Source organism: Chamaea fasciata, unplaced genomic scaffold (genome assembly GCF_029207755.1).
Source record: "Chamaea fasciata isolate MVZ Bird 193981 ecotype frontalis unplaced genomic scaffold, bChaFas1.0.hap1 SCAF_4, whole genome shotgun sequence".
In the NCBI taxonomy this organism is placed as follows: Eukaryota; Metazoa; Chordata; class Aves; order Passeriformes; family Sylviidae; genus Chamaea; species Chamaea fasciata.
The window spans coordinates 24,235,558-24,255,229 of NW_027094089.1; the positions used below are offsets into that span (position 1 = coordinate 24,235,558).

A 19,672-nucleotide genomic window follows, 5' to 3' on the forward strand; every position below is an offset into this window, starting at 1 on the left:
TGAAAAGATCATGAGTGGAGGGGATCTTTTAATAAAAACCATGCTACTGCACTTAACCCATTTGGGAGATTCTGTGCACAGGCATGTAACAGCTAACTTCTGAAAAGCTGTACCCAAGTTCAACACAACTTTACCATTGCAAACTGGGACAGTTTTTCCAGAGAACTAAATTTGAGCAGAGACCAGACCATAATCTAAATAATTGCAAATTCTGTTTTTGAACATCAAATTTAACAAGTTAATTTTTTAAAAGCATTTTATTTTCTTTCCAGAAACATCAAAGCTGTTGTTGGCTGCAGTTTCCAGCCTGCCATGATTCCAGAAGACAAATCAGGATTCAGCACTTTAACCCTGCACACGTGGGTGCCTGACCGGTTGGGCTACCATCAGTTACTCTTCTGACACTTTCCACCACTTGCATGATTCTGCCAGCCTGGAACTGCTTGGACTCCAGCTGCACTCCAATAAAGAAACATTTAAGCATACTCCAAAACCCTTGTAGTTTAAAGTTCTTGCCTTAGCCCTTGTTACCTGTAGCTGAATGCAAGCAGAGGCAAAATCTGCTTATATTCATTGAGCATCACAGGCTTGTCCTCACTCCTGCCATCCTGCTTTGGCAACCAAAGCTGTACAAAGCTTATTTGGACACTTGATCACTGCAAGTTAAAAGCTGCAGAGTCTGACAACTCCGGTTGTTCTGAGCATCACCAAAATGCAGATGCTCCAATTTTCAGCTTTAATTGCTTATTCTATGCTTAGATCTTCAAAAGCACCAACTGCAGTGCAAAGGACAAGTGTGGCAGCTGTTCTCTGAACAGGGACAGCTGACATGCCTAAGCTAAGAGGTAGAACCCATGAGTTTAGTTAAGGTAAGATACCCAATGCAAGGTGTACACAGGTACAGCTGGTGCTTTCACATTTAAAGGCAGGATGCCTTATCTGTTATGACACCAGTGAGACAATCATTTCACTTTAGGGAGAATAATTTATATAAATCAGAATGGAATTGCTCTGAAAAGCCACATATGGGAAACTGGACTCAGTGAGGCTGAGGTGTGTACAAAGCAAGAACGAAGCCTCCTTCAGAAAGAGATTTTCTGAGGGTAATAAAACAATACCAATTTTTATAAAACAGTAATGAAAATTAATTCCATTTTGTAAAGTGGGTATTAATTCCTCCACTATAAAGTTTCCATATAAAAGCTTTTTAAGTTATCGTGAAACATGGCCCTGATAAAATTGTTTTATACCAGCTTAAGCAAGTCTTTTTCCCACTTTCATAATGGAATAACACTAAGAAGAAAAGATGCAGAACATCCACACAATTTGTGAACCCACAACTTTGGGTTTTACCAGAGCCAGCTTCCTCTTTCCTGTTAAAGAAAAAGAAATTCATTCTTAAAAATCAACAAGTCAGCACTACTCCAACAGGTTTCAAATACCTCAAACTTTATTTTAATAAAGGATCAGCCTCACAGAGCTGTGAGGCCTGTGCCAGTAGCTCACTTCTTGGCTTGTCCACTGCCAGCAATGGACTTTGTTCCATGACAGTTTGTTTTACAGGTGCCAAAGTTAAGTTTCATGAGGGCAACCTAAACCAAAATACTTGCAAACACTACCATCATGCATTGCTCCATCATTTTCAGCAGAACAAACAGATTAGTATTCATCAATTTATAATAAACAACTATTTTACCAAGGCTTGACTGTACAAATACAGCAAGTTATCAAATCCTAGTGAGTGACAGGTAATACAAACACTTCATTACACACACAAAAAAAAAGTAATTAACAGAAATAATTTTTTGCTACTTTATATTAGATAATGTAGCTTTGTAGAATTAGCAAAGAAATAAATTCAATGAAACTTCATTCTGTACATTAGCTCAACTTAAATATATATATGTGTGTATATATATATATATATATATATATATATATATATAAAACAAACTTAAAAGGCTCATATAATAGTTCATTTCCAATCTGGGCTTTAAAAATCTACCAGAATGGACTCCCCATAACCACTGTGTATCTATCTACTGCTTGCAAAATGGATAGCTTTAGCTCGCACGTTGGGGAAGGGGAAAAGAAATAAAAGACTCTACTCCTACAGTATTACCAGTTGTGAGAAGGACTTCAAAGTACAAAGCCAAATGCAAAGCTAGAAAGAGTCTTTTGAAAATGCATTATATAAAGACAACTCATAGGATAGAGTTTCAGACAAAGTGATGAACATCAGTCTCTTCCTTCGTCAGCCAATTAAAACAGCTCCACAGTAGCTCTATATTTTATTTGAAAATTCTGCTGTCTTGGATATTCTGTTAAACAATCTATTATAGTGCCAATTCAATGATCCCCTTTCTTTAGAATAAAAAATTTACTACCTGCCTTCTTCATCTTTCCTCCCAGTCTCCTGTGACTTAAAATGCAGGCATGAAACATGTAAGATGTTAGGAGGAATTACATAGCAACACAGTGGATCACAGAATTTCTTCTACAAAAACCACTTGTCAGCCTAGCCGTTCTTGATCCAGTCATTTGACAGGGAAGAGAGATTCTACTCCAGCACTGGATGGTTCTTGGTTCTATGCCTGTCCCAAAGCAATGGGGTGATGGGAGGCAGACTTGGGGATGAAAGGGAAGGTGATAAAGTGAAAGAGAATTGCAGTATTCAGAAGGTTGACTGCTTATTGTCAAGGCACTGAGAACCCCAACATTAAAGCTTGGACTATTTTGCACAGACTTGAGTACTAGTAGAAGTTAACAGTGTAGGTTTCAAGTCATTTTACATGGAAGAGCAGGCAGAAGATTCCTTTTTTTTTTTTTCTTTCTGTGTACAAAGACTTTATGTAATAGACTACAGCTACTTCTCAGCAATTAAAAAAGTTCAGACATGTTAAGGAATCCCCACAGCACCTGGCAAGTCCCTCTATCTCCAATATACTCCTGATTTAGTGTTCTGAAAATACTATAAAATCAGCACACCATATTATGATGATTTTTTTCAAGGAGCCTTAACGTTTTTTTCATGCTCCTATTAAGTACTACTGTACACTGAAACTTCAGTGCTACTGCAATCCTTTTTCTCTCTCTCTCACCCTGCCCTCACACCTCGTTTCTTTCCCCACCTCACAGAGGTAGGTTAATGCTCCCCATTGGAAATGGCGACAGTAACGCCTTCAGATTCTGTTGTTGCAGGGATTCTTGGCACTTTCTTAGCAGGGCTTGGGATGTGCTAAGAAGAAGGGAAAAAAAACATTAAATACAGTTTTCTAGTTCACAGACATTCATACTTCATGGCTAGTCCAACTCTCAAACAACATTCATGCTACAATGGACGGCTTGGCCTTAAGTCAACCAAACTGGTCATGCTTCATGCAAACAGACTGTGTGAGAAGAGCCAGTTTGTTCTTCTTTCATTCTTGTCCAGTTTTGTTCTTTTTATGATGAAATGTACTTTTTAAAATCGCAGTTTCAACTTTTTACTTCTGGCTTGTATGTTACATGTGTTAACAAAGTATTCAATTTAACTCATAAAACCACTTCCTCTTAACATACATGCACATGCTAAGACAAACATGTAAATGGTTCCACCATTTACATCAAACTTTAAAACAGTGCCGAGTGTTCACCTCATGAACAATGCCTGGGTGGACAACTCCAACTCTTGCTTCCAGAGGTCCATCACTCATGAGTGGGCGCCGGGCGTAAGTTCTCCTGTGTTTTTCATCTACACGCACAAGGTACCATGTACCTTCAAAGAGATCTTCCACTGAACACTGTGGAATATAATTGGCTGTAAGAAAGGGAGTAACACACTGTTAGTTGTTCCCTGGTAAGAGTTTTACGCAACACGGGCCTTTGCAGATTGGATGCACTAAGACAGAAAAGAACAAGACAGCATTTTTACTTCAGACATGTTGGGCCAAATGAACACAAGCTACTCAGAAGCAGAAAGGGTTGGATATTTCCTTCATTCTACACCCTAATCATTTAAAGTCAGGTGGATTAAGTGATAACTATTTTGCTCTAGGACTAGGAATGATTGAGATTTATTAGGTTCTTACCCAAATGATGTGTTTCTTGTCTGAGTTTCATGTTTTCAGCAAAGACATCAGGTGCAATACATTTTCTTGAGTCAAGTCTTGTTTTGAGATCAGAAAGGCTGGCAGTAATTTTGTCCAGTGCAGAACCTGCAATATGGAACCATCATGAAAGGTAGAGTCAGTACTGAGAACTGCACAGTAGTAGGTGAACATTTCAAGCCCATTCAAAATACTTTGCATTATAGAATCTGAAGTATTACTCATTTAAAAATATTCCCAATTACCAACTCAAAACATTTAACAAGAGTTTGAAGACTATTATTTATTTGTTTAGGGAGACAAACACTCCCTGGAGCTGGAAATTCTCAGTGTGGCACTGCTGTCATTAAGACACTGCCCTGCAGCTTTCCTTGTGCTAGTGGGTTGTGTAACAAGGCATCAAGAGCTGAGCAAGGGAGGCAGCTGATATCACCTCCAGTCACTCACCAGGAGTGGCATCCTGTGTGACCCTGATGGAATACAGGGTAGCAGCAAAACCAGAGCCATATGAGAACACGCTGATTCTCTGTCCTGCAAGCTGCCCTGGGGAGTACCTGCAGATCATACAACAACAGCTTTTTAAAGTCAGAATTAAGCCAAAGTGCCAGTTTTAAATAACTAGAAACTGCATCTAGCTTTGGAAAAGCAACCAGAAAATTATAGCGTCTGTAATAGACATTTAGCATATGATGTGCATAAATGCTGACTTTTAAAAACACAAATTCAAATACTGCTGTTATGAGCTCGAAAGCTGCCTAGAGCAAAACATGCCTGAGAAATGCTCAGGATATGATGAAGGCAGACAGATTTCTTTCTTAAGCAAACTAAAGTAAAAAAAAAATTAAACACATCTTGGAAGTCAATGCCAGAATAAAGAAAAATAAAGAAAAAAACCCCAAGAAAACCAGGAGGAGTAGTTTAATGTAAACTTAATATGATTTTTGCAAGAGACTGTATTTGAAAAAAAAATAATTAAATGCTAATTTAATTTGGCTATGCTTATTATAGTAAGATAGAGAAGACATTCCAATTTTTTTCCACTTCAGAAGTGTTCCTAGGGGAAGGAAGAGGAGGGAAGTTGGGGCTGGGAAGAGATCCTACCTTACAAATAAGATCCTACTTTGCAAGGCAGTAAGCAGCTGTTTTGGATCAGCTTCTGACATAGACATTTTCAATCTGCCTGTCATTTGAACTGAATGTGTGTGCAGAATTGTGTTTTAACTTTAGATTTTCTGCTAAAGGCAATCTCAGGTGAAGGTTTACTAGATGATGCTTTTACAAAAGACTTTCTGAATAAAACCTTTTATGACCTTATTTGTAAACAGCTTTTCCCAATTTTATGCTTACTGGGCTAGAAGAGAGGCAAGGCAACCATAGACTGAAGGGGTATACATATTTCCATTCTGATTGGATACGAGTAATGAAGCTTTGGTTTTCTGATTGAAGAGCTCTGTACTAGCTTTCATAAAAGCTTTTTCCACATCTCTGTCAAAGTATGTATCTTCAAGTTTTATATCCCTATTCAAAAGAGAAAAAAAAGTTCAGAAACAGTACTAAAATAGCAGAAAATAAAAACATACCTTGGATGTGTGACAGATTACATGAATAAGGAAGACGGCAGCGATTCTCACCTGAAAGCTTCCAGACCACTGAAAACACCAGTTGTTGTTTCTGGGTTCTCGTCACTGAGAAAGTCATTCAGCAAGAGTCTAGCCACAGATTTCTGTACCAGTTTACAGTACGGAGAATGGAAGATCATGAATCCAAAGTCATTCAAGGTGAAACGTCTGTCTGTCCCCTCTGGAAATGGCAGAAGTGTTGTGTTACAACCTATGTTTAGTACTCACTTCAAATAAGGAAATAAAGCTGGCACGACACCAGTCCATGTTGGCATAGAAGAGACACAAACATACAAGTAACATTAACTACTGCTGTCAAGTGCACTTAACACACTGCACGGCTTTTATTTAAAAATTCTTTTTTTTACCACCTTTTGCACCAGCTAACAATGTTTGCTCTTACCCTAGAACAAAAAGCTGCTTAACAGAATCTCTGTGTTTCTACCCAGCATTTTGACATAATAATCTGCTTAATTTGCCTCTCTTCACACCTATGCCTCTTAATATAATTGAAGCAATTACAAAACATACCGGTTTTAAAAAAATCAGTATAATTAAATAAAATTTAAATATTAACCTAAGTTTCTTAAAAGCCTGGATGGAGGTGGGTAATAGTTTTTAAGCAAGGCATTATATGTTACACCAACAAATGCCTGTAGAGACTACTGCTTAGAGACTGTGAGGGATTTAGCCATGCCAGAACAGAATAATTTCTTACAGCAGAGAGCAAATATTTCAATCACTTCAGAACATACAAACACAAAGAGACCCATAGACTAGTTTTCAGACCAGATACTAGAACTGCCTGTGTAGCACACACTCCAGCATCTGCCAATCTTGCAGTAGCACCAAGAGAGGCTACGCACCCTTCTGCCACTGGGTGTGGATTTTGTTGCGATAGACGGAGTAGCAGCGGTCTAATGCACTGAGGTAGCACTGTATGGAGAGCTTGCCATCCACCACGGGGTATTCAGAGACCATGTCTGGTTTGTAGAAGTCATACGCATGCTGCATGTGGGTTCCACGCAACCCTGGCAGACGGAAATCAATACAAGGTGTGAATTAGTCTATTCAGCTGCTTGGAGTCAATTGGGATGTATGAGTTGGCACATGTGGGAAAAGAAGCAGTTTTGGCCCCAGTTCAGCAGTTTTCCATGGCACTTCTGGCCTTTTAAGGTAAGGTTTCACACAGTCCTCAACTGCCTGTAAAGCAAAGTAGGACTGAGCATGACAAACGTGTGCAATAAAGGATTGTCGTATTGTCCCAGAAGCAGAATGTTGTTTTATTCAGCTCTAGTATTACTCTATCCGATAATTTTACTGGAGAATGCCCAAGGGAATAAAGAAACAGGAGCACCTCTGATTGTTCCCTGCTGCGTCCTGTAACTGGACTTGGCTGAGTTGGCCCACAGTAAGAGGAGACAAAGAATAATTTCCAACATTAGTGGGAGCTAATCTGCTGCTTCAGCAAGACACAAAAAGTAGGGAAGAGGCCCCAGGGTGAATGCAGTGATCTGACCTGAACAGTGTAACGTTCTCCCACAGGACTAACCTCTCTCAAAAATCAATGGTGCATTTGGGCCGACCAGCATTGCCACAGCCCCAGCTCCCCCAGTGGGTCTGGCATTTCCAGAAGCATACACAGCAATGTCTCCAGCCACCACGAGAGCATAGCGTCCTGGGAAAAATACACAGGAAAAACGGTGAGAAGGAGCCACGACTCCGGCACATCTTAACATCCATCAGCAATTTTTAGACTTTAGTTACTGAGACGGTGACACCAAAATTAAAGGGCTCTTCAATTTTGACTTTTTTCCCACATTTCAATTGGCAATCACCAAAATTTACAGAAGACCTTTACACTAGTAGGCATGTCATTATTCTTCACACTGTACCTGAACTAGTGGCAAATGCCCAGGGCATTTAAGGAAAAGACTTCAGGAGAGAAAAACAGTTTACTCTCTGAATTTTATATGGTTAAGCATGACCACTGTCACTGTAGGGCAGACTTACTAAGGATGATGTAAGTTTTCAAAAAAATACCCTTGACTTACCATCCCAGGAACTGGACTCAATCCAGTTAATAGCATTAAAGAGAGCCGCAGTGCCTCCATAGCATGCGTTGGTGGTGTCGATTCCTTCTACATCTGTATTACCAGACTCTTCAAAAAGCTGCATCAGGACAGTCTTCACAGATTTTGATTTGTCAATTATGGTCTCTGTTCCAACTTCTAATCTCCCGATACAATCATAGGAAAGGTTGTTCCTCTCCATGAGCTTCTGAACCACAGTCAAGCAGAGGGAATTGATATCCTCACGGTCAGAGCAGAACCCCATCCTTGCCTGGCCTAGCCCAATGGTGTACTTCCCAGCATCTACGCCATCATACTTCTCCAGCTCTGTCTGGTCAACATACTGAGCGGGAAAATATATTTCCAGTGCCACAATTCCCACATCTTTGGGCCAACAGGATTCAGCATTCACTGGAAGAGACCCAGGCATCGTGGCAGATCTTTAAGAAAAAAAAGAAAATCACAAAACCATGTGATTTACTCTCACATATTTAGAGGAACCTACTTTCAGTTCCTGGTTTTGCATGGAAAAGGTTGTGCTGCATGTACTGTATAAGGTCATTTGCAAAAGGCAAGCCTTTGCCTCTGGTGAAGCTTTGGTACAAGCATGCTGTAAACATCATTACAGTTTTATAAGATTTTTTTTTAAATTATGTGAAAATAAAGATTTCAGCCCTGGAGATGAACAGATGTAGGTTAAGCCCAAGCTATCTCTGAAGCAACACTCACACTCACTGAGTGTTAAGTGTTTGAGAAATTAATGTTCTTACTTCTGCTTTTATGCGAAGTTTCAACTTTACATACAACCAAGCTAGAAACATTGGATATTTTTATTAGCATTTCTAGTTGAAAAACCCTACTAGGAAAACATTGTCTAAAAACAGGCCAGTACTCTTCAAAACCATTTTTATTTTTAAACAAAGAGACATAGGTAGGGTCACTTTGTTCTGTTCATTTGTTACTTGCAACAAGGCAGAATTATTTCTGGGTGGGTTTTGTTTTTTGGTTTTTGTTTTCAGGGGGATTTGGTGTTCTTTTCGTCTATTTGTTGCATACTCTATTTTGGCATTCCAGAACACCTGAACTCCTAATACCATGCCTGGAGGAATATTCCATGGGCTGAGGTGAACAGTGTTCTCCCTGATAGGCCGAGTTTCCTTGTTCTAAGCCCACAACTTTTCTGTCACCACACTTGAGGACTGACAAGTTCCAAGGACACACTATACCCCATCACTCCAACCCTCCCTCAATGACACAGCTCGGCACCATCCTCCTCGGCTTACATCCTGACAAGGCACTCGTCCCTTCCGCGCCCAGCTCCTAGCTTCCAGAAGCCAGGACAAGCTGCGCAAAGGGACAAAGAATGGCCCTATAGCGCACTGTGCAGTTTTAGGCAAAAGAACCAATTTCCCCTTGCTTGTGTCCCCCGCTGCCGCCGCTCCCACCCCACCTCAAGCTTATCCATAACCCACCCGAGAGCCCGGCAGGAGCCGCGGGAAGTGAGCACAGAGGGTCACAGCGCGCCCCAACTGCAGGCTAGGCTAGGCTAGGCTAGGCTAGGCTAGGCTAGGCTAGGCTAGGCTAGGCCGAGCCGAGCCGAGCCGAGCCGAGCCGAGCCGAGCCGAGCCGAGCCGAGCCGAGCCGAGCCGAGCCGAGCCGAGCCGAGCCGAGCCGAGCCGAACCCGGCCGCCCTCCGGCCGCCCTCCGGCCGCCCTCCGGCCGCCCCCCGGCCATCCCCCCTCAGACCCTCACGCCGCCGCCTCTTACACGGTACGGAATCCCATGGCCGGCTCCTGCCGCCCTGGGCATGCGTGCCGCGGGTAGTGCGCATGCGCAGCAGCCGCCACGCCCGCCCGGCGCGAGGTGAGGGAAGCGCCGGGACGGTGCGGTTGGCTTCGCCGCCTGGCGCGGCCCAAAAATACCGACAGGAAACAAAACTGAATTCGCCAGCACCCCAAATGCCAGCGTGGGGAGGCTTTGTTTGTTATTTTGGACCATCCCTCGGCACCTCGCTTCTACTTGCAAAGTGGAGCGGTGTCGTGTCGCCGTTTCTTGCTTTAAACTAGACCGATTAAAAAAAAACCCCAAACCCAAACAACCCACGAACTGAGCACAACCATCATTACTGCTGCCTCCTGGAAGCTGTCAGGCAGGATTTAGGATTTGTTACGGTACAGCAGCAGGCTGGTGCACTTAGTGGAGTGGCCCTCACCGAGTCGCTAAAGGCACGGCCAGGGGAGGGAGTGTGCTGGTCCAGAGTCCCCAGGAGCTGCGGGAGCAAATGATGTCCCTGCTCAGCAGCGCCGTGAACAAGTCACACACACGGCTCGGGGACACAGAGCAGCACTGGGGTCCGAAACTTGGCTACAAGAGCTTTTATCCCGAATCTGCACACGCACTGCAGGAAGAAGCTTTCTGGCTCCCACGTGAGTGTAGACGCACTGCCCACACAGAGATCCCAAGGCACCAGCTGGGAAAAGGGCTTTGGGGTCCAGCTCTTTTTCTGGTACAAAACACGTCATTATTTTCAAAAGGAAATTCTAGCTCATCAACGTCTGGCAGCCACGCTGAGGGTGAGCCATGTACCTGGAGTAGAGCTCACTGCTGCTCCAAGGGCTAGAAAGCCTAAAGTTGGAGGCTGCAAAGAATCTCAAAAGACTTAACTTTTTTTAAGATTTTCACAAAAACCATTGACAATCAGTTTGGGTTGGAAGGGACCTTAGAGATCATCTCCTTCCAACCTCCCTGCCATGAGCTGGCACACCTTCCACTAGACCGGGTTGCTCAGTGTATCCAGCCTGGCTTTAAACACTTCCAGGGATGGGACATTCACAGCTCCTCTGGGCACACTATGCCAGTGCCTCACCACCCTCACTCACAGTAAAGAATTTCTTCCCCATATCACATCTAAACATACTGTCTTTCAGTTTGGAACCATTCCCCCTTGTCCTGTCACTACACGTTTTTGCAAGAAGTGCCTCTCCCTCTATTTTTCAATAAGCTCACTGTAAGTTCTGAAAGGGTTCAACAAGATCTCCCCGAAGCCTGCATGGAGCATGTAATGGACTTGACAGGTAATGGACATAGGAAAACAGCAGCTTTTAACCAGGCAGTGAATTATTGGGAAAAATCAGTATGCCAAAAGAAGTGGCATTATTGGTGAGAGCTGATGAAAAAGTGTTTTCTGTGCTTGCTCCTTGCAGAACTTTGAGATGCCAAAACTGGCATTCAAGTGATATTACTTTACTTGCTGCAGTTCTCTCATCAGAACACTTTGTGCAGAACACAACTCAAGGGAGGGTGTTTCTGTCGTGTTCCCAGGTTCACCAAATACCAAGCTCACCAGTCACACCTATCAGGGCGGCAGTCTGGGCTACCGGGCTGTGCTGCCATGAGAAGCACTGTTTTGTAAGCATACTCTCAGCAATGAAGGAAACGGGACATACAGCATCTTGAGTCAGTCAGTCATTACAGAAAAAAAAGACGTTTACTCCGTTACAGACAGTCTTTTGTCTTCCTGGTGAAACAGCAAACAACATCCTATCATTGAGTTTTTACTGAAAATGAAAACTTCCTCAGAAACATGATTTGTTTTAAAACAAGAAGAACCCCAAATGCTTTGATTTATGGAAATGAGAAACATGCTTTGTTTCGTGTCTCACTAGGATTCTGCTGGGAATGATCGAGAAGCGTAAGACAAGGCACATCTTTCTGCTTGTGCTACCAGAAACACATTTGTCCGTAACGACTGGCGACATTATTGTCTTTCTTAGGAATTTGAGCATATAAAGTCAATAATTCGACTCTGTTATTTCCTGCCTAAATTTTTAATTCTAACGGAACACTTTACTCAAAGGCGGAAAATAAGCCCCGCCCTTGTTCGCTACAAGAGATGCCTTTGGCTCCAGAGGAGCAGTGGGAAGGGCTGTGCCCATGGCAGCCCCGGCTGTGACATCACCGACTCGTCCCCGCAGGTGACACTCGCGCGCACGACACCCGTGCCGCCACCAGAGGTCGCCGCGCGCGCCCGGAGCGCGGCCACATCCCCGCGGGACGCTCGGCTGCGCGCGCCGGGATGGGCCGGGACGGGCATCTCCGCGGGATGCTCGCTCACCTCCGTGCGCCGGGAACCCTGCAAACCGCGGGGACGGAACCTTGGACGGAGCCATGCGGCTCCACCCGCGGGGATGGCGACACATCCGAGCACGGGGCTCCGTTAGCAACACGGGTGGGCGCCGGGATGCCCACACCCAGCGGCAAACGCCATCGGGAAAGAAAGCGGCGGCATCCCTTGGGGCAGCACCCGGCTGCCTTTGCCTGGGCGACGAGAGGTGGCGTGGGCAGGGAGACACGCTCGGTCCGCCTTTCCCGGCCTGGGAGGGCGACGCTGTCACGACATTGCAGGCAATTGAGAGACACACACACTGAAGGCTTCTCGGTTGCCTCCGGGGTGGGGGTAGAGCCCGGCGGAGCCCCGCAGCAGCCGCTCACCGCAGCTCACACAGCCGGGGGGCTCCCCCGAGGGCAGGACGGGAGGCAGCGGCCGGGACCCCCATTCCGGGATGCGGTTCTTTCGGGAGGCACCTGGTTGCCCGGGCAGTGAGCGCCGCGCCCAGGGGCCGTGATGCTGCGGACAGCAGTCGGCGCGGGGTGCGGGGTGACACCTAAGTTAGGATACCCTGACACACCTTTTTGGGGTGTTTTTTATATTTTCCCCCCTCTCTTTTTTGCATTTTTAAAAATTATTATTATTTGTTTATTTCCCGCCTGCCGCGCTACGGGCGTTCCTCCGAAGGCGCTCGCATCCCCTGGAAACCGCTCCCAGCTATGCCGACCCTGCGTGCGGCTCCCCGTCCCAGCCCCGCCGCCCCTCGCGTGCTTCACCCGCGCGGCTCCGTAGCCCTTCGCCCCCGGCCCGAGTGCCTCCGCGGCCCGAGCCGCGCTCACCCGTCGGAGGTGATGGCTCCCGGTGTCGTTCCCGATGTCGCTCCCGTTTTCGTTCCGGTGTGGCTCCGCACGCACTCAGGACAGCACCGGCCTCCGGCGGGCGTGCGGCCCCTTTAAGCAGCTGCACCGCCCGCCGCCCGCCGGGCGGCCTGAGCGGCAGCGCCTTCCGCCAATCACAGCCGCGGCCGCCCCAGGTCCCGCCCCCCGCCCGGCGCGCGGCGGGCGGAGCGGGCGGGGGGAATGGCGTGAGAAAGTGACGCGACGTGGGCAGAGGGCGGTGCGCCAATGGGGACGCGGCAGAGGCAACGGACACCCAATGGGAGCCGTGCGCCTTGCAGGGACAGCCAATGGGAGCGGGCGGCCGACCGCGGGTGAGGGTAGGACGGGCTCGGGCCGGGCGCGAGGTGGTTGCCTGGCAACGGGAGTGTCCGCGTGTCCCGGCCCGAGCCGCCGGGAGTATCCCGGCCCCGGCGCTCCCAGGCCCGGCGCATCCTGACCCCGGCTCATTCCGGCCCCCGTCTGTCCCCGCTACCGCCCATCCAACCCCCGAAGTGTACCGGCCCCGGCGTGCCCCGGCACCGGGGCTCGCACGGGGCTGTGCCAGCGCAATTGCTTCACGGAGGATGTGATGGATGTCCTGCCCTGCCCTGCCCTGGATGTTCCCGTAACATTTTCGTCCGAGCTCATTAAATCCTCTGTGTGCCACGCCGCACATCACGGAGTTACTGCTGTCTGACAAATTGGCATTGTGTGGGTTCCTCCTGCCAGCCTCGCTTGCCTTTAGGCCGTGCAATGATTTATTTCCACCTAATCCATTGCTGCACACCCCCAGAGAACTGGGAGCACAAACCTGTGTTACAGATGGGAAGCTGCTTGACAAGAGTCAAATTTTGTAGCCTGGATAATTGGGTTGTAAACCACTTCTCAAGTCAAGGAAACGTACTCCCTTAGCAGCTATCGGGTTCTGTGAGATCCGACTGCTGAAGTCAGCAGGAGACACCACCTTGCTCTCCTCACACCACTCCAGGGTGTTAAAGCATCATCTTAGGGACAGGTAAAAGTACTGCTAAGGAAATGGAAAAGCCATCATTGAAATTGTTAACTCCCGTCCTGTATGTTCAATTTGTTTTGAACTTGTAACTGTTCGTTGTGCCATTGTCATGCCAAATCATCACAGATTTGTCACATAGCTATCTGTAGTGCAAGGATTGAGAAATACTACTGAGAAATCAAGATAAGTTTTGTGTGCATGTACTACCCTGCAGTCTCCTGATAAGCTTGTGCCCGTCACTGTTACAATCCAGTTCCATTTGTTATTCTGAAAAAAACATGTTGACAAAATGCAAAGTCAGTAGATGATGGTGTAGTTACATCATGTAGACACACTGTTATCTCCTGTGCCTACAGACAAATGGGACTTGTCAGGAAAATTCTTCCCCTCTGGGACTAAAACTTCAATTCCTTCTTCTTCTCCATACATACCACAAATAAAATCCACCAAAAAACCAACCAATGAACGAAAAAAAAAAAAAACCAAAAAAACCCCCAAACAACAACAACAAAAAAAAACAAACCAAGAAAACCAAAACCAGAAAAACAAAAGAAAAAACCCCACCCCAAACCAAATAAACCCAAACCCACACAAAACCAAAAAATGAGAACTAGAGCTGTGTCCTTTTTCTAGACATCAAAATGGGTATCTAATACCAGCCTCTCAGTATGCACTTCGTGGGAAAATGTTTCCTGCCACAGCTGTGCCTGGATTGCCCTGGTTTTGTGGAAGAGATGCTGGGGAGCAAATGGAGCAGTCCTGCTTCCCTACTCCCTGGGGGCTCAGCTGCCTGTGCACAAGGCCAGCGCTGGTTCCCATGTCTGAGGTAGCCTGGAATGGGGCTGCCCTGGAGAAAGTCGTGTGATGGAGCTGTGAGGAGCCTCCTTCCCTTTCACTTGGGAGCCATATTCAAACTTGGACCATTGCCAGAGGTGCCTGTGCCTGGTACGACCCTTGCAGATCCTGACCCAGTGACTTAACTTCCCACCTTCACCTCCGACCTACTCATCTCTGCAGACTTGTCTGGAAACCCGGTCTCTGGGCTGACCCTGTTTTGCTGTCACTGGACCAGCTCTGCATGTTTGTTTGGGCACTGTGAGAGCGACCCCTTGCTGAGGTCGCTGCCCTGCCTGCTGCCTTGTCACCGCTCTGGCTTCACCTGCTCTTTCTGCTCCTGACAATGCAAACCTGCACACCTGAGAGCCTGCACTCCGGTGGGGGATTTCCTTCTGATCAATGTCTTATTTCCTTTCAAAATGATAAAGTCAGAACTGGGTTTTGCAATTTTTTTTTTTTTTTTGCCTGTATAATCAGCACTAAATGCAGATCTTAAAAAGAATCTTCCTTATTACATCTTCTACAGATGTCATAAGGAAACCTTGCCAAAATTACTAAGATTGGCTTGGGAAGGTGATTCGTATTATTGCTTTCTTTCCCATGGTCAATTTATCTTTACTTCTATTTAGAGATTTACCTGGTTTTTGCACTGCTAAAAGCATTGTTTTTGTCTCCTTAGGATGTTTATGGATCCAGATGCTAATTTAAATTTATATCAAGTCCAGACATCCTTCTCTTGCAGACAGGTTTGATGATTAATTCTTTATAGCCTAAGATCTAGACCCTACTTTTTTATTAATCAGTGTATTTTATTTTATAATTGTTGTCAATAGTGTCATTCTTCTTATTCAGCCTTATGACACTATTTGCTTTTCCTGTCACAGACTGTATTACAAGGGAATACTTATAAAAATTGCAATTGTTTCTTCACAAGAAAGGATCTGCCTATGCTGCTGTTGCAATAGTCTACAACTGTTTTACACTAATTTCTCATAAGAATTGCATTATATCATTAAAGTTGTTGGTGAATTTTATTCCAAGCCTCCTAATTAATTATAATTCTGTAACCAGATTGTGCTCCAGACATATGGTTGAACTATTTCCAGCCCATCTAGAGAGAATGCAGGTAATTTCTCTTTCATGGCTGTAAAGCTTAACCTGTCTGCCCTGGGAGATATTAAGTCAAAAATTGTATTTGCAAATTCTGTTTGTTAATTTGGACTAATGTACCAAAATGAATGCTGCAGTAACCTTAGAACTGGAAACCTGATAAAGGACAGGTTGTTTTAATAAAGATGGTACTACCAAAAAAACTCAGCAAAACTCAGAAGGAAATTGTCTCAGAAAAATGCTCAGGTGTGCTAGTCAGAGGGCAAGCATGTATCCTCTTCCTCTGTTAAAATCCAGGCTGTTTTGGTAAAAGAGGGGTTTGAATTTGTGCCTCAATCAACATTTTTCAACTGTGTAAAAGTGTGTGATAACTCCTAACCCAATACTGTTTTGAAAGAAAAGTCTTTGCAGTCTTATGACTCTAGTCTGATTTCTAGCTTTAAGCAAGAATACCAGATTCAGGGTGCTGGTTTTGCCTTAATAAACCAAACAGGTTGTTTGCTTCTGTTTAGCAGTTCTTAAGCAATGCTATCTGTGATTTTTTTTAAGACTTAGAGACTGTCATATTAAGTTAATAACTCCTTAAATAAATGAAAAAGCCAGATAATAATAATCTGCTAAGCTGTTTCATAAAAGTGCTTAAGAGTGCCTTTATTAGAATTCTCAAGAGTATTAATTACAAGCCTAATTTGGACTTAATTAAATGGAAGTTACACTTCTAAGCCAAAAAAATATTCACTGGGGTTTTCAAATATGTCCAACTACATCTTTTTGGCACCTAAACCCATTGAAAAGAGAGCTTTATTCAGCATCTTCAGGGAAAACAAAGTCATGTGCGCCAATAATCTCTTCTACAAAACAAGATGTTGAGATGACTTTAGCGAAAAAGGCATTGATTTTATTTTGTTGCCAAGCACAAAATAGCAAAGGTCAAAAATAATGCTCACGTACAGAGAATATGAGGTCACTCAAATGAAGGTTTGGAAACTGGAAGACTTTTTTCCTACATATTTTTGTGTCAGCGTTCAGGGATAAATGAAACTGTAGGAGGCGGTGGATCTTTCAAGTGCTGTTAGGGTACTTCATATACCAACGTCACGGAAGAAAGTTTTTTTTAGATTGAATGACAGGTAGAAGTTTTTTCTAATTCAATTCCCAAAAGAATGCACAGGAACTTGAAATACAGCTGGTAGCAGGGAGTGGACTTTGTAATCTTATAATCTCTCAGTTTGATCTACTGATGCCAGGAGAACCTGATAGAAGATATCACACTGAATAACTGGAAGATGTAAACAAAAATATCAAAGCCTGTCTTTTAAAGGAGGTCCTGTAAATGCAAACATTTCAATAACATTTGAGTTGCAGATCTGGTTGGGTCTTTGATTTAAAATATGAAGAAGGAATTGCTAAATTGATAAGAATCAAAGATTTGGAGGCTAGAAAAGCTGACAATACAAAACCAAGTTACCATCTAGTGTCTGTACTGCTTTCCAAATGAGAGAGAGAACTGCAGCTGTGCTGTGATCCTACAAGTGTCAGAGAACAAGTCTGCAAGCCTATAGTGCATGGAACTTCCTTCCCAGCACCCTGTACCTAAACCAGCATGGACCCCTTCCCTTCCCTTCCCTTCCCTTCCCTTCCCTTCCCTTCCCTTCCCTTCCCTTCCCTTCCCTTCCCTTCCCTTCCCTTCCCTTCCCTTCCCTTCCCTTCCCTTCCCTTCCCTTCCCTTCCCTTCCCTTCCCTTCCCTTCCCTTCCCTTCCCTTCCCTTCCCTTCCCTTCCCTTCCCTTCCCTTCCCTTCCCTTCCCTTCCCTTCCCTTCCCTTCCCTTCCCTTCCCTTCCCTTCCCTTCCCTTCCCTTCCCTTCCCTTCCCTTCCCTTCCCTTCCCTTCCCTTCCCTTCCCTTCCCTTCCCTTCCCTTCCCTTCCTTTCCCTTCCCTTCCCTTCCCTTCCCTCCTGGAAAAGTTGTTCCGTACTGTGAGATGCTCTCTCCCATAGCACAACCATGGAAATTGGTTACAGTCCATGCTTTAGTCAGTATGTTGTGTATACTCTATACACTCAAAAGGTCACTGGTTGCATTGATGGCAACTCTCACTCTGAGGAGCTGAGATGCCATCATAAACCCACCTAGAAACCTGAAAGAAGCAAGAAGGTTCAAAATCTGAAATGCAGAGCAGAACATGAGGAAGAAAAGAGAACTGCCAGAAAGAGTAACCTGCTGATGCCATATTGTAAAGTGCTTCAGCAATTTTGCATTCCTGGTGCTCCTCTGACCTGGGCCCAGGGGAATTGGATTCTGTGTGATACCCATTAGCTAATTATCCATGTGGTGTCCAGGCAGTGCAAATGAAATAGTGGAAAACATGTGCCATTTCAGCTTGCATTAGCCAGGCTCACATCCTCTGCTTCAGCAGTGTGCCAAGCACAGCTTTGGGAGGAAGAGCTTCTGTGCTGTCTCAGAGTCAGAGAGGGCAGCCCCAGCTCCTGCTCCCAGCAGCAGGCTTCCTGCACACTATTCCAACATGAAGAGGATGGAGCTATGCCAGTGTACATGCTGTACAAAATACTCCCTAGACTCTGGAAGAAGAGTTATATCAGTTGCCTCATCCCTGTCAGAAGGCAATTGGCTCATAAGAACAGTAATTGTTTCTCTTACCTGTTTTGGAGGGAGTCAAGTTTCTTTTACCAGATTTGCATCTGTAGGAGTATGCTGTTTATCTCTAGTGACCTTGATGCAGTTGTTCATCTTATTTAGGGAACCTACCAGCAGCTGCTTCTATCCCCTATCATCAGCCTTGCTTTCTCCCATGCTTGGAGGATCTAGTTTTACTTAAAAATTTCAAAGCAAACACTAGAGGCAACACAGAGAAGCTAATTTAAGTCAAATGCGGTGAGTGAAAAATCCAGTAATTGCTGAGGGAAGAGGAGAAAGAGTGGAACTGTGCTGCTACATTAAGTGTTTTTGGCTCATGAGATGTGTGCATTCTATGGCACTTACTCTTTTAAAGACTTTTCCTCTCCCTCATTTGCTGCTTTCTGCATCCATGTCTGCGAGGAGAAGTGCTGTTGATGAGATGTCTTTGTGGAAATACTAAATTACTTTGAAGCTTCCAAGGAAGAAGGGAGGGAATCCAGACTATGCCACACAGGAGAAAGTAGTGCTGTACAGTGCAAGAGAGGCTATGGAGTGTGTAGCTAGACTGTCATTATTGCTAGTCTGAAAAAAGGCTTTGAGGGACAGTCCTAAGTATGAGAAATTCAGCAAAGAGCATAGGAAGGACCCATCTGAAGGATCTGAGTCTTTGAATGAACAAAATTGAATGAACAAAAGCAATAGAGATGATCTTTATTGCATAGCTCTGAGTGCCACACTTTGAGTCCTCTGAAGATCACTGAAATATTTCGTGTTAGTAACAGCTGGGAGCAGTGATTGTTCAGAACAGGTAAAAGACATGGTTTTGGCAAACAAGCTGGAAGTATCTGAAAAAATGTTTGTAAGACTATGTAAGATGAAGAAAAAAGAAAGATTAATGACTGGAAGAATATAAACAAAATAGGAAACAGCAGAAAGATGATTGTGGACAGGGAAAAATACGGACCAAGGACAGGACTAGGCAAAAATGGAGGAATGAGAAGGAACATCATGTTAAAACAGAAATTGCAGGGGAGATTGCCGTAAAAGCAGGGTGAGAGAGAGAGGAAGATTAAAGTCTTCCAAAGATCCAGGAGGTACAGTGAGTACTTGCTATGAGACATTACCAAGAACACATTTTCATTTGTCTGATAATCAGATCAGCATTGTTCTGAGTACAGGTGATGTTTTCTGCCTCTGCTTTCTCTAGCACATAGAGATTTGAAGAGTCATTTTAATGCTACAATCATCCATCACTCATGAAATCTGGTATGCTTGCCCGCAGTGCCGTATGCCACAGTATCCTCATCATGGG

At 44.7% G+C, this 19,672-nt stretch overlaps 1 protein-coding gene across 2 annotated transcripts; it reads right to left on the bottom strand.

Moving 5' to 3' along the window:
• Positions 1 to 1,428: 1,428 nt before the first annotated feature.
• On the bottom strand, positions 1,429 to 12,825 carry HMGCS1 (3-hydroxy-3-methylglutaryl-CoA synthase 1). 2 transcript variants are annotated; one of them, XM_066181106.1, is made up of 10 exons: positions 12,727 to 12,825; positions 7,762 to 8,219; positions 7,260 to 7,385; positions 6,574 to 6,738; positions 5,720 to 5,888; positions 5,436 to 5,606; positions 4,536 to 4,642; positions 4,071 to 4,196; positions 3,636 to 3,799; positions 1,429 to 3,238 (listed from the first exon to the last, which is right to left on the bottom strand). In XM_066181106.1, the coding sequence occupies exons 2-10, from the start codon at positions 8,207 to 8,209 to the stop codon at positions 3,146 to 3,148; spliced, it is 1,569 nt and encodes a 522-aa protein (XP_066037203.1). In that variant the 5' UTR covers positions 8,210 to 8,219; positions 12,727 to 12,825; the 3' UTR covers positions 1,429 to 3,145. The 2 variants fall into 2 exon arrangements, with proteins under 2 accessions (XP_066037203.1, XP_066037202.1); XM_066181105.1 differs by lacking the exon at positions 12,727 to 12,825 and adding an exon at positions 9,547 to 9,586.
• Between the last annotated feature and the right edge of the window lie 6,847 nt (positions 12,826 to 19,672).

What these genes read in the sequence shown, in the direction of transcription:
- HMGCS1 (XM_066181105.1), bottom strand. An exon ending in TGAGTCCAGTTCCTGGGATG is followed by an intron (nt 7,386 to 7,761) that starts GTAAGTCAAGGG and finishes TATTTTTCCCAG; the next exon opens with GACGCTATGCTCTCGTGGTG. An exon ending in CACACAGGATGCCACTCCTG is followed by an intron (nt 4,197 to 4,535) that starts GTGAGTGACTGG and finishes TCCATATTGCAG; the next exon opens with GTTCTGCACTGGACAAAATT.